Source organism: Adelges cooleyi, unplaced genomic scaffold (assembly GCF_023614345.1).
Source record: "Adelges cooleyi isolate 19-005CV unplaced genomic scaffold, UGA_ACOO_1.1 ACOO_flye_CR_arks_rails_tigmint_CR_PRNA_23, whole genome shotgun sequence".
Lineage (NCBI taxonomy): Eukaryota > Metazoa > Arthropoda > Insecta > Hemiptera > Adelgidae > Adelges > Adelges cooleyi.
The window spans coordinates 17,218,455-17,233,612 of record NW_026095893.1 but is presented as its reverse complement, the minus strand read 5'-3'; the positions used below and the strand labels follow the sequence as shown (position 1 = coordinate 17,233,612).

Here is a 15,158-nt window from a genome sequence, read left to right as displayed (position 1 = left end):
ACGTTTTTTAAATTGTATTTGCTAAGAAGATTCAGAATATTATTGATATATAGTGTACACAAATACACTATACTTCGCTTTGCGCGAAAGGGGTGTTAGCGTTCATAAAATTTGATGGATACTTCAAATTATTTATTATGCAGAGTTTGGATACGCAAGTAAATGGAACATGACACTGTGTGGGCGTTTTGCCCACGTCTTGCGACTCAGGGTTGCAAAAATTCAAGGTCTTGGCCTGTCTGAAGCATAAAAAATTTATAAATCCACCGCCGGGTCATCGTCTTTGCAACCGCCTCTGCTGCGGGTCTTGATCATATTATACTTCATTTATTATGTAAGTATTATGTTTAGTATAAGTACTCAAAAGTTCTACTATAAGACAGCCACCCCTAGATGTCGCTGTTTCGTAGAAAGAGATGAATAAATAATAATAATAATAATAACAATATTTGCAAGGACGACCACAGCGATATTCCAGACGAACGCGCCGCGTTTAGTGAGCAACATTTCGGTAACCCAAACCCGTCCCACGACTAACGGCACGACGTGCCGTGTGGCGGACGGGTGGCGGCGGCCGAGCAGCTGTTGTTGTTGTTCGGCGGCCGGCCGTCGGTGGCGGTGTTGTTGTTATACCTACTTCTATGTTATTGTATTATTGTACGTTTTGCGGAATAACATCGTACGAGAGCGGTGGCGGTGGCGGCGGCCGCGGTGCGGCCAGCGGCCGGATCGCGGGTTGGCGGCACTGCGGTGGAAAGTTTATTCTTAAGCCAATCATATGAGCGTTTCGTTTTGACAATAGCCCATTAGTTTGTTTCTCACTGCCGTCGGCCGAAGGTCAGTGGATGTACGTCCGCAGTGGTAGATGTGTGTACTGGTGTTTGTTTCGTGATAATTGTTGCTCCCGTGGTGTCCATCGCCGCCGTTTACCTGCCTTGCCGCCGATGACGTCCGTGGCCGTCAGCCGTCGTCCGTTCGCGTTGTACGTGCGCTACAGTAGCCGCATCGCGGTGGCAGTCTTTACCGCCGTTGCGCTGTGTTAGATCAATACGCAACTGCACAGGCCTATACCGCCGCCATCCTCGGGGCCTTATTCGCGGTGCCCATTGGAACCCTCAGCCGCCGACACGAAGCACGGTAAGTTCGGTGTCTCGCTTGTATGCCTGAGTTTGCATAGTTTTCGTTTCGGACGTGGTCGGTCGGCGTATCCTGCGTCTACTGGCCAGTGCGACGTGCGTTAGGTGGGGTACGGACGAGGCGCCAGCGCGTCCGCCGTAGACGACGTTATCTGCGGCCAGGGTGTTCGTCGAAGACGACTGGCCGAGCGCGCTTTGGGCTTGACCCAAATACACCCGTTTGTGTCCACCGTGTGCGGCTGTTGTCTGCGTCCGAGGACGGCGACACCTGATCGTCTGCCTGTCCCATTTACGTATTCCGTTTAATTAATGTACGATATTATTACCTCTCTCTGTGATAACAACGAAATAAGTGATAACGTGTAAACTGTCAGATTCGTTGATGGCGCATCACAAGTCTTGGGAGCCTTTTGATGATTTCGTCCCATCGCCATCCAGTCGTTTCAGCCTTTTGATGATTTCGTCCCATCGCCATCCAGTCGTTTCAAACGTACACTAGTCTACTCGGGTTGTACGACATCCTTTCCAACAGTCGTCTTCACAGACACCGAAAGTCCGCAATAGTTACCAGTTTTACAATTTTCTGAAATGTAAGTAATTTACATTTCACAGTTCTGTAATTGTCTACCTACCTATTTTTAGACTCTCCAGTGAGTATATTCAGTTGGATAGTTGTCGGTTATATGATAACCGACCCGTCGCTTGCGACCCGTCAGTGATTGTATGTAGATGCTATGGCTTTCTCTCCAGTAAAATAACGGAATAAAAAGAAGAAATGTCCACAACTGTTTCACTAAGAATAAGTTGTCTTCAATTGTAATGTCATCCCTATTATTTTGTTTTTGTTACAGTTTTTAAACGGTATCAGAAAATGTAAAACTTCAATCTTTATTATATTTTATATCGGTCAAACACATTTGAGTATGCCAATGTTTTGATCGCCGTAGATTATTGACGAACTGTGTTTGCAATACTTTGTTGTCGGTTGGCCACTTTGAGTATTAATAACGTCATATCAATCTTGTGAAACTGAAGTTTTATAATATTGTTACTATAATTCAGTTAGTTTTTATTGACAAGCCATATCCGTAAGCCTGTGAACAACTAAAAGCTTTTTAAGCTTTGTACGGTATTCGTGAGCGCCAAAATGCAGAGTTAATTTTCTTGTTCAAACCACAAATCTAAATGTCCCAGCAAATAAGGTCATCGCTTGACTCTAGAGTACCTATGTGATTATTCTCGCTATTAGTGATACATTTGTAGAGCGGACCAGCTATAATTATCCAAATTCGACCAGTCATTTGGTTAACTAGTTATAAAAATAATACTTAAACATAACGACGACTTAATTAAAAAATTGCAATTACAAAACATAGATTTAAGAGAACAGTCAAGTTTTTGTCTTTACATTTGTTTACAGTATTCGTCATAAATTGTATGCTTTCTAGCGATTGAAATATTGACTTTTTTTTATTGTTTTACAAAAAAGCCCTCTTTCTAGTCTTTATTAATTATATAATATACTCATATATATAATTGTATTGCATTGTACTTGCAACATTTTTAATTAAGCTATGAAAAATATTTATATCTAGTTAAGGTAAATATAAATTTTTTTTTTCAGATTTCCTGTTTCAGTTTGGAATAAAACAAAATTTACAATGCTTTGAGAGCAAAATGGACATTAGAGACCATAAACTAGTTTAGGTAACTTATTTTAGTATTTAATATGCAAGTTATCTATTATTTATTAGTTAAGTCAATATTTACGCAACTGCTAATGTAAAGTAGAAAAAAACATTTCTTAAGGAGACTGAAAGTGGTCCGATTTTAATTCTATACAAATATTTAAGTTTATCAACCTCTTTTCTAGATTATTGTGGGAGTACATTTTTGATACTTCAATTGAAATTGTATTGTAATCCTATTTTAATTTCTTACATTTTTAGTATTCATTTTCTTGTATTTTTTGTAATGAAACAATTTACCTCCACCATAAGCTGAAAAAAGGCCAAAGAGTTAAAATATTTTACAGAATTAATACCCAATCATTCTAAGCAGGTGTAATTTTGTTAGGCTTACAGGAACAAAATGATATTTCTCATAAAAAAAAAATTGTACAACTTAAAAATTATACCCTAAAGCTTATACAAATTAACAAAAAAAAAATTAAGATGGTCTTTTAAAAATCGCCCCATTTCAATCTCCTTAAGTTTTTTAATTATAATAAACTTGACTTTGCAACCTAAATATTCATTTTGATGATTAACATTCAATTGATCTATCAGTGTTGTGTCAGTTTTAACTGCGATACGTAGTTGAGATAGTATTAATTTTACAACGATGTGTTTTAATTTTTTATTATGTCTTCACCCACAATATCTTCTAAACTGTTGAACCCCGATTCCTTCGTGTAGCAAGAGTCTGTTGCTCAGAAATCTTACCCGAAGGTACTTAATTAGGCTATAAAGTTTACCATAAAAATCCATATCTTATTTACCATTTTGAGTAAATTTATCTGATAACAACTAACTGTAGGTAGAGTGGGGTTATAACATGTATAATTTTCTGTAGTCAAACTTTTTTTGTTATCTAAGAAAAACCAAAAAAAATTACATTTTGAAAAGACTGTCAATGAGTCTCCGAAAAATATGTTCATTATAAAGTTGATTGTCTATCCGTTGACAACTGCATCAAATTACAAACAAAAGACAGACGATAAATACTAAGGATACCACCTTTATACTTCAAATATAATTATTTTAAACATATTTTCGCCTTTACTATGTTTTTTCGGTGTTTTATATTCCTATCATTTACATCAAAGCGTCTATTTGAAAGTGTTTTTATTAAAAATTATAAAATACTAAACTAATACAAATTAATTATTGTTTTCTTTTTTAGAATTAAAGACTAAACTGCAAACTTATTTTCCTTCGGTGTAGCTGTTGAATGTTTCTCAACTTAATGGAACTAAGAAGTGTGAAATATTTTTATCCCATCGTTTTATACGTAAATGGATGACTCGGAAGTCTAAAAAGTAGCAAATTAACTTATAGTGAAATGGATAATACAAACAACTGTTTTGTAAATGATTCATCTGTATTTCCTCACCTGGAAATAGACCAAGAACATGAATGTCTTAAACAGTTTCTCTTGGATCAAGACAAGTCGGCATCTCATCCGCCTCTGCACGCGCCGAGATACGACTCATTGTCCTACAACATGTTACACCCTAACAACAATATGATGCAAGATTCGTTTCGAAACCGTCTAGAATCGAGTCAAGTGCACGGTCAGAATTATAATAAAGACAACTCAAACTTCATGGGAGATACGTACGGCGGATATACCGTGTTAACACCTAACCCGTCGCCGATGGCTTTCAATTACGCTCCTCAGTCGGTAGGCTCAACTTTTATTCCGATGGACACGTCTAGTTCATCGTCTCTTCAACTACCCGGATTCGACCCGTGTCCCATGTCGAATCAAGTAGAAAATACCTTTATGTCGACAGCTACTACGGGACCTTCTACCATGTCCGATTTCACTAATCGGCAAGTAAGAAACGATCAGTATTCTCCGGGTATTTCGCCGACCATTGCCAGTTTCCCTACTCCCGTTAGCGTTTCTGACAGCCCCAGTGCCGGTGTATTAGCCGCATCACCCATGTGTAACGGTGAAAGCTCTAGTTTAAGCGACAGTGTTATCAGTCCCGCTACCACCCAACGGACCGGTAGTGAACGGTCGATAGAAACAAACCCGCGGTCAATCGAAAGCATGTCTAGCGATCTGTGTTCGCCACGAGTTGATTTAGAATCGTTAATAATCCAGGCTCAAGTTGTTCCGGGCGTTTCTAATGGGGAAGCGCCTAAGGCTTCAATTACTCCGCCTGTAGTTGTACCCAAGTCCTCGCCAAACATTCTAAACGGCGTGACCCTCACCAAATCTGGGAAACCTCGCAAAAGACGTTCGGCCCCTAAGGAAAAAGTAGTGAAGCCCAAAAAGCAGCCTGCCGGTACAATTTACCAGAGCGAGTTAGGGGCGGTCGAAAACGGTGGTATCAAGTTGAAAATATCGCTCACCTCGATGCCGCAGAAGAAAAAACGAAAAAGCAGGAAAAGATCTGACGATATCAAAAAAACACCCGACGGCAGTAAATTGATACCTTATGTTGAGCCGGCTGAACAAAGTCCGTGGGGTGATCAGATACCGACCGACTTGCTGTTCAAAGTGTTCCAAATAGTTACTGTTACCGAAGGATGTATTCCGTTTCTTGCCAGGTAAACTTAAAAATTAAACGTGCGATTGTTGGCGATTTATTTTTTAACATTTTTTTTTATCTCTGACAGGGTATCACAAGTGTGTCGACATTGGCGGTCCGTAGCTTCCGATCCATACCTTTGGACTAATATCGATCTAGCAGGACGTTGGATTTCAAAAAATCCTATTAGAAACGACATAAACTTTAGATGGTTATGTGAAAATCGACTTTCCAGTGTACAGGAATTAAATTTAGGTAAATCCAAAATAAAAATAAAAAACTATTAAAAAATTGTTTTTAATTGGGTGGACGTTGCCGAATTATCTTCTTTGATACGCTCTACTACTGAAAATTGTTTATTATGAGAAATTTATGTTTATTGGTTTTATTAATATAAACATTGTGTATTTATTTAGGTGGTTGGCAGTTTACCGGTATTCCAGCTATTCTGGATAAAATTAGTGTCTCATGTTTAAACCTTAAAGGTCTGAGTTTAACGGGTTGGGAAGGTTTGACGTTTGAAAATGTTCGTTTTCTCGTCACCAACTTTCACAATCTAGAACGGATAGATTTATCAGGAATAAATGTAAGTTGTCAATGTTTGTTCATTAAATTGATTCACAGTTGGTAAAAAAAAAAAAAAAAACCCCATAAAATGGTTACACTCAGGAGTAACGAGTTTTTATTGAGTTGGTGCTGGGCCAGGTTTTTTTTTTATTAAAACCAGTGTTAATGCCAAGTCTATCGTCTTTTTTTTTTTTTAATTGATTTAATTTTCAATTAATACTATTTATGTAATTTAATTTATAGGCTCAACACAGCAGTGGTAGAAGTGGAGTTTCTTTAAGCTCCATATTGTTCCTGACACAGAATATGGGTCAAAGATTGACCCACTTGAGTTTGGCTGACAACAGGCTTTCAGGAATAGGACAAATAGTCGATTCGTTAGCTGTAAGTTTATTTTTTTATTATTTAAGTATGGGAAATTGCACCGATAGGAAGTAGAAAAGCCAGAAGGTATCTAGGAGGTAGAGACGGATCAAAGTGAAAGTTAGTGTGGAGATAATGGAGATGTATCATGAAGGATAAAGTAAGTGGAGAGCGTGTTGTTGTTTTACTGTCGAGTTGTGTTGTTTTACGGTTACATTGACGTTATGTTTAACTAATTTTTCCGAATTTAGACGTACTGTCCAAACCTGCAATCTCTGGATCTGACCAACGTGAGAATGGTCGGCAATACGGGACAACTTCATATCGAACGGTTGCAAGAAGGCTGTTTTAATTTGCGTGTACTACGTATGGCTACCAGTCAGCTTTGTTTAAGTACCACTACGACCCTCAAAGAACAAGGAATGTCTCCCGGATTCCCACTGTTAGAAGAGCTCAGCGTTGCCACAATTTCAAACGACATCAGTGCGACGGGACAACCTTTCGTTGACGACCACGCCCTCGAAAGGATATTGAAGACGTCCCATAAACTGTGCCTTCTCGACGTCCGAGGGTGTTCTAAAGTAACGGAGTACCTAGTCAGAGTACCGGCTTGGGATTTGACTCACCTATACTTATCAGGCAATTATATTATTATTATTATTATTATGTCATATTATGTGTATTTTGTACATTTTTTTTTTTCAAAATTAATTGAATTTTTTTTATAATTTAGGATGTTGTGTGACTCGAGTAAACGATTCTGGTCTCGATTTGATATGCAAAAAGTGGAGTCACAGTCTTATGGAGATCGACCTGTCTTGGTCCACCAATACCAACACGCTAGACGCAGCTGTTATGGCTTTAGCCGAACAAGGAAAAGATTCGTTGCTAAGGTATTTTTTATTTTTACCATTATTTATTGTGTTTTTTTTTTAGCTTTGATGCGTGTCTACTTAACATCTGAACCGATTTCTTCATGTAGCATCTTTTCTGAAAAGTACTTTATTGGGAAAAAAAGTTCACGCTTTTTAAATCGAAAATGTCCAAAAAATGTACATATTTTTTTACGTACACTCTATAAATATTTTTAAATTAGTTGATTAGTTTAAAATTTGTATAGAATTTTCTTAAGATTATAATCTCTTTTTCCTAGATGGGGGTGGAAACTTTTTCTTTATTTCACTTTTTACAACATTTACGATTTTATTAAAAACTTGTCATCAAACTTTTTATTTTATATAAAGAAAAAACAAAAAAAAAAGGGTGGACGATTGCATTTGACTGCTGTAAATTTCTATGTTGCTGTGTGTGAGTTGATCAACACACAGTCACAGGTATTTGAAATTATTTTCGTTTTATTGGTAATTACGATATATTGGTATTACAACGGCAAAAAATTATTATAGACAGACGATCAACCTTTTAATTGTAACATCCCTAACACTCAAAATTAATTTTATGCACATTATTATGGATTTTACAATGCTGTTATCGGTTTTTGTATTTCTACCATCTACACAGATTCGCATCAAAGCGTTTATTTTAATAATTTTTATATTTTCTACATTACAACTTTTGCCTTCTTGTTTGATTTTACAGAAAAATGGATCTGACCGGTTCCTCGGTGAGTCTAGATCCTGTAAAAGCTGTTCTCAACAGCTGTCCTCTTCTGAACTCGTTAAACTTGTCGTCTTGCCGGGGTCTACCTAGGGGCATCAAACGGCTGTACAAAGGCCACGCGTTGGCCGAGTTGCGGGCTCAGCTTAACGATAAGCCCGGTTCTTCCCAAGAATCTGAAGGTGGCTAAGTTTTATGTTGTTAAGGTATCTTCCATTTCTTTTTCATTTTTTACTTGTTTTTATTATTTCTTTAAATTTTAAAGAAAAATTTATTACTTTTTTAATTAAATGTTATAGTTAAGTGGTCGCGAAGATGTTGTCTATGTGATAGTTATTAAATATAAAATTATTATTTTTAATTATTTTGCCCGATAACTAAATATTGAGCAATAGTACAAATATTTTTTTATTATTATCATTTTTTTTTTTTTTTTTATTTATTGCAAGACATTAAATTAAACCATTATTCAGATAACTGCGCTGTAAAAACTGTAGCGTAATACTAAAATTACTTACAAATTTTTATTAATATATATATTTTTTTTTATAAATAAAATAATTCAGTTGACATATGGCTTGGAAAGGAGTTATATCAGTCTTAACAAAACAGTTAAATTTCATCTTTCATTTCAGGCATAATTTTTTTGTTTATTTTAGAAATTAAGTTTGTAGACAATCGACTTTATTTATTTTTATTTCACACGTTAAATTTTGTTTCTAATACATTCAATGATAATTTTTTTTATGTACATACATTGGGGAGGGTTTTATTGGCCAGGAAGTTGGATATTTGAAATAACACATTCATTTAAAATTCCAGTGACTCAAAACCATTGTTGAATTGATTCGAACGATCAACAACAATGTTTTGCCTCCTAAGTATGTATGATATTATAATTGTTCAGAAAAACTGTCAATCTCAATTAAAGTCGAAGTTCGCCTAAAAAAAAAAAAAGAATAATTATAACTTATAGCCTCGTGACAACTACACTACTGCTAGATCATAATAAATGAAAAATTAAAATTAAACAATAAAAAGCTCAAATCATTCCTAAGCTTAAGACATTACATTTTTCAAAGATAAAATCAAATTTAACAAATCTACTTGTGCTACAACAAAATGACAATGACATTGTTTGTTTTTCTTTTAATAATTTTTTTTTGTTGTATTGATTCAATTGTTTTTAAATAATCACAAATGCCTTATTTTTTACATTGTACATAAATCCCAAAATCTAGTTTAACCATATTTTCGTTCTAAGTTTAGTTAATAAGTTTTTATCGTTTTTATTATCTTGTTGTTATTTGTAAACGTAAAATAACATTTGTGATTAATTAATTTCATCTATAATATTGTGGTAGTTATTTAATAATTTGATATTATTATTTAGTTGTTTCTCGACATCGATTGACAAAATAATATTTGTATCGGCAATCGACGATCCGTTTTCGGCAATTTCTATTCGAGAGTGAACAAACAATATTTTATTAAGTTGCACGTAATGTTTTCCGAACTATTTTTCCCCGTTTTTTCTTTCTTTAAAATATTTCATCTAAAATAATTTGATTTATTTAGAAATGCAGTGTGAACGTAGATTATTCCCTAGACACAATGTAAATACTAAAAACAAAAAAAAACCATTATTGAACGTGTTTTATATTAGTCGTGAAACACAATTGCGCTCCTTCCTCCCCAAAATGAGTATGTAATCTAATATTAACTTACGCTAAAGTTGCAACTACGAATGACACACATGGTTTTTTTTTATTAGCCGCACACAAATTTTTTTATGATAAAATTATTGTATTTCTTGTTAAATAATTATGTTACAACATTAATATCTTTACAAAAACAATAAGAAAAGCAAAAAATCCATCAACTTTCAACTTTATTGATTTTTATTATTATTGTTTTTTTAAATCATTGTTATTCCAAAAAATCCAAGCCATAACATTTTTACAACACATTAAAACTAATATTAATCTTTTTTATTATTATTGAGATTATCTTTTTTTATAATGTTATCTGAATTTTGAAACCTCGGTTTTATTTTTAACGGACGAACAGTGTTCTTTCATAAAAAGACCAGTTTTTTACTAGTTTTTTTTTTTTTTTTGTCTAAACAACATTTCTTCAAAAAAGCAACTTGTATTTCGACAGCGTTTTGATTGGCCGATTTAAAAAAATGTATCCATTTCAATGATACTTAAATTTAAAATAAAAAATTCAACGATTTTATTGTAGTCATTATTGTTATATTATTATTATATTAATAATTTGAAATCTTTAAGATGATGTGTACATCCGTGTAATTAATTATCGTTCTTCAAAATGCTGTCTTTCGAAATAATCTAAATGTGTATTTTATATTATTATTGTTTTAGTAATTTTTTTGTCGAGGAATTTTTTTTTTCCCCGATGGTGAAACAATTATTATTATCATTATTATTATTATTATTGTAAGCACGTATCCGTTTTTAGGGGGCCAAATTCTTTGCATGTTTGCAAAAAAAGAAAAAAACTAAAAAGCCCGACCTAAATTTGCTTGTTTTATAATTTCTCCTTCAAATACACACCATACAAATTTGTATTAATGTCATGTTTTCATATTTTATTTGTTAAGATATAGTTGAATTATGTTGTTTTTTTATTATTATTATTATTATTATTTTTTAATTTAATTTTTTATAATATATATTATTATAAATATATCTTATTATTATTATTGTTGTATATAACAAAGGATGTTCTAATATAGATTATTATATATTGTCCATAAAAGTGTAAAATACATATTGTTGAGACTGTAAAGACCTATGTAAATGTTTTTTTTTGTTTATACGTATAAATATAATTTATTAATATTTACACACGTGCAAGGATTTTCAAATATATATCGTTATCAAAACATAGTGGTTTTCACACAATTTCGATTGAAACGTGCCTTTTGTTTTATCTTAAACATAGAGAAAAAAAAATTGGAAGTAATCAATTTTTGACGAAAAAACATTACGGGCTGTGGTTAGAAAAACAGATTTTAAAAATTAACAGTCTATCCCATTGCCACTGGATGATGGCAGCTCAGTTTTTATATTTAACAAAAAAAAATGAAGTTATTCGTATTCGACGTAACGCGCTCCGATTATTACCTCGACATATTTTATTTATTACAAACATTTAAAACTTGAAAGATGTAAATTTACATGACTTGTTTTAAATACATGTATATATTTTTTTTAATGTTAGATTATCGACACAAGTTGTGTTTATTTAAAAATAAATTCATTAATGTAATAATGCGTATATTATGCATTCCGTTATTTTATATGGGCATTATAAAGTTTTCTGTACGGAAAATTGTGGGAAACCATTATTTTGAATGATTTGTTTTGTGAAAACCGTGTAAAATTAGGTTGAAGAAAATCCGATTTTTCTTTTGCTTTTACGTATATTATTAATTTTTGTTTTGTGTAAATATAAAATCTAAGCGTCATTATAGTTTGTTTTGCTATGTTAGAATTATTGCTGACTTGATTTTATAAATTGATATCGCTCTTTCGATAAGCAAAGAACTTGTTATTTGAATAATATAATATAATTAATAAAAAAAAAATTAACAAATTTGAATTTCTTTAGTGTAATTATTGTATTTGTTGTTTCCAAATATCACACGGTGTACATAATGTTTTTTTTTTTTCAAATAAGTTATCTTTACGATAACAAGAATACTAAATGCAATATTAAACGACGATCGACTTGTTTAATTGTAAAAAAAAAAGAAGAAACAGTTGCTTTTATTATTCTCAGCTTTATGGTCAGTTGACGACCAATGCTGCTTCCACTGTCAAACATATTGACGAACTTGCCAATTGTCGTCTTGCTCTTTCCAATATCATTGCGGTTAAAATTGAATTATTTCATTTTTTGTGCATGAAAATAATAAGCGGTACTACTTAAACTTCTAAACTATATTTCCCTAATTATTACATTCAGATTCTACAACGACTTTTTAAGCGTTCTAAATGTTTTCTGTAGTTTAATGTTTTATATTTTTATACAACATTACTTTCAGCACAACCTTACTGTTTGTGTTTGTATTTATACACTTATGAAACCAGCCAACTGCCGATTTTATATTTACATTATTTACTCTGTGCAATACAAAATCATTCTAGTTGTAGTAATTCTTACAAATTAATATTTGTACTTACTTTGCACAACGTCGTTATTTACTAAGGTTGGAACAATACTGTTTTTTTACTTCTGTGTACTGTCTGTAGAACGACATTGGCGTCTAACAAAGTGTGGTTAAAGACATTAAGTATAAATTTAAGGTAGCTAAAAATGTTTTTTTTATTTACAAGCTGATTAATTATTGACTTATAATTAGTCAATACCGCACAAGTTCTAATGACTAATAATATTTATTTATAATAAAGAACTAAAAATAAATCAACAATGAATGTTTCTTTTTTCTTACGAATGTCAAATTTATTTTTTTCCTTATAACATTAAATGTTGTACTAGATTTATTCACATTATCCATTTGATTATCCAATAGTTGCGTTTTCCTGAAAAGCGAAATTTTATAAGTAATGTCGTCCATTTAGAAAATATTGTAGTCGTTAATGTTTTGTCCATACAAGCGAAATGCCGACTGCAACGGCCAGTATGGACTCGCTTTTAGTTAAAAAAAAATTATTTCTGTTTGCCGATTACTTACCAACTCTAATAAGGGAAATTTGATTAGGCAAAATATGCACAGACATGGTAACGGCTTCATTTATATTGGTAATTCGCTGATGGTTTATGTAGAAACCGCCAGCGGGTATTATCCGATAAGCGTCCTCTGAAAAATTATTTCAAACACACTTATTGGTATTATTTTTAAAACTATAATTTATTATACTTAAACACATATTTTGTAATACGCACTTTCAGTCAAAAAACATTTAGCTTTCATGGCCAATTGTAAAACGGTAATACCAGGTTCGAGGTATAATTCAACGACTACTGCGCCACTGAAAATCTTTGAAATATCATCCGGTTTTATTTTACCAAGATTTTCGACGTTATTGTCGTACAAAACGGATGTAGCCATCAACGCCTCTTCAAGACCGGCTTCTCCGTGTACTAACGTAGTGACGATTCGTGCTAATTTTTCATGAGGAATCCTTTTTTGAGGTTCAGTCTAAAAAAAAAAAAAAAAATTAGGAATATGAAATATTTATTTTCATTTAATTGCATTACTTGATGTTTTTTCATTAGTTCGGCGATTTCAGACAGCGTAAGGAAAGTAAACAGTTTCAATAGTTTTTCTATATCAGCGTCGGAAGTGCGAATTAGAAACTGATAGAATTCAAATGGAGAAGTTTTGTCTGCATTTAGCCATACTGCGTTTTGAGCCGATTTACCATACTTATCCCCAGAATCGGTGGTTATTAACGGTACAGTTATTCCTTAAAATAAAACAATACGATCACCATGGATTTCTTCGGCTAATCAACAAAATTATTTACCATAAACTTTGCCGTTTTCGACTCGGCTGATTAATTCTTGGCCTGACATGATATTTCCCATTTGATCATTTCCTCCAATCTTAAAAAAAAAAACAAGTAATAAAAATAGTCATACTAGTCAATTAGGTAAATAGTATATAAAAAGAAAACAATTTAAAAAAAAAAAGTGTTGAGGAAAAATTACGCTCTTACTACAATTTACTTACTTGGAAGTGACAATTGTATTTTTTGAACAAATACAACCAATCGTAAGCTTGAAATGCTTGGTATGTAAATTCTGTAAAACTCATTCCGTTACTAGCTAAACGTGTTTTGACGCTTTCTCTCGACAACATTGTACCCATTCTGAATTTGCGGCCGATATTATTCATGAAATCGATAACGCCGATTTCTTTATACCACGACATGTTATTAACAATACTGTTGAAATAAAATATGATTCAATATACTTAACAAAAATTTCAATACTTAGATACAAACAAAAACAACAAATAAACAAACGTACAATGCTTTGCTAGTTAGACGCAAAACAAAGTTGGTAAAAATACCTCAAATGTGCTCACATTGGCTCAGGTAGCGATTGTTTTTTATGCCAAAAGTATTTGGAATGATTGTTGAACACAGATTCTAGATTCTTTGTTATACCCTCAATGTTTTTCAATAACGCCTGAGAAGACTGTTTGTCTCGTTCCTTAGATTTGCCACTGGGGTCGCCGATTTGAGCTGTAGCGCCTCCGATCTACGGTGGGTGTTAAAATAAAAGCTTTTAAAATAATTCGACTAGTCATATAGCTGCCGATCATTTACTCACTAGAGCGATGACTTGATGATTTGCACGTTGCCAATGCAGTAAATTCATAATGACCAACAAGTTTCCTATGTGTAAACTGTCGGCGGTCGGATCGAATCCGGCGTAAGCGCATTGATTCTTTCTCGTCAATATATCAATGACTTCGTTGCTGAAAGCAAAACGACAAATTAGCTTTAGGTTTATTTAAAATATATTACTTATTTGGTTACAACCTCGAGTTTTCTGGAAATATGCTCTGGAGCATACCTCGTTCGTGTAACTTAAGCACATTTCTGGTAGTGTAGAAACGGCCAGGCCGGTGTATGATTTTCATACAGCGACGTAACATATTATCTAAAGTTTTTGGAAACGAGCAATGTTAATCGTTAACACATGTTATTTTATTGCGACCGTGTTAAAATATTATTATAAACGACCGAATGAATAGCAAAACATAAACGAAAATAGTTCTCTAATAACGTTCTAAGAAAAAGATACACTTAAATTTCCTAATACCCAAACAACTATTTAACGTACAATGGTAAATGATCTAATTTTTTACTTAACAGCTCTCACAATTTTCATAATTTACCGCATGTACACCGTAATCACTTATCACACCTCACGGTAGTTGTGATAACAGCATAGATAAAAGACTTAGGTATGTCAACAACTTTTGTTATCAATTTTTACAATATGTCGCCTCTTTTTTCCCGTATGAAATACAAGGCCATTTTGCGATTATCACGAATAGCCGACATACCTTTCTTATTAATTGTGCTGTAGATAACGGTACACCAATATTTACTTATTTGTTCCACATTAAAACAAAATAAAATATAAATATATTTTGTGTGGCCAATAATTATAATATTATAACTATAAAATACTTTCTATCT

General features: G+C 33.1%; 2 protein-coding genes across 3 annotated transcripts; one reads left to right on the top strand and one right to left on the bottom strand.

Moving 5' to 3' along the window:
• Window positions 1-822: 822 nt before the first annotated feature.
• On the top strand, window positions 823-8,910 carry LOC126835609 (F-box/LRR-repeat protein 6). 2 transcript variants are annotated; one of them, XM_050568298.1, is made up of 9 exons: window positions 823-1,137; window positions 2,761-2,843; window positions 4,041-5,419; window positions 5,489-5,655; window positions 5,817-5,986; window positions 6,211-6,351; window positions 6,582-6,969; window positions 7,064-7,223; window positions 7,930-8,910. In XM_050568298.1, exons 3-9 carry the CDS (start codon window positions 4,200-4,202, stop codon window positions 8,135-8,137), a joined length of 2,454 nt encoding a protein of 817 aa, XP_050424255.1. In that variant the 5' UTR covers window positions 823-1,137; window positions 2,761-2,843; window positions 4,041-4,199; the 3' UTR covers window positions 8,138-8,910. The 2 variants fall into 2 exon arrangements, with proteins under 2 accessions (XP_050424255.1, XP_050424256.1); XM_050568299.1 differs by lacking the exon at window positions 823-1,137 and adding an exon at window positions 1,337-1,726.
• A 3,368-nt stretch (window positions 8,911-12,278) lies between these two features.
• On the bottom strand, window positions 12,279-14,852 carry LOC126835546 (tyrosine--tRNA ligase, mitochondrial). The gene is made up of 9 exons (XM_050568211.1): window positions 14,493-14,852; window positions 14,281-14,428; window positions 14,033-14,208; window positions 13,676-13,889; window positions 13,470-13,548; window positions 13,201-13,409; window positions 12,886-13,141; window positions 12,674-12,799; window positions 12,279-12,521 (listed from the first exon to the last, which is right to left on the bottom strand). The coding sequence occupies exons 1-9, from the start codon at window positions 14,606-14,608 to the stop codon at window positions 12,484-12,486; spliced, it is 1,362 nt and encodes a 453-aa protein (XP_050424168.1). The 5' UTR covers window positions 14,609-14,852; the 3' UTR covers window positions 12,279-12,483.
• Between the last annotated feature and the right edge of the window lie 306 nt (window positions 14,853-15,158).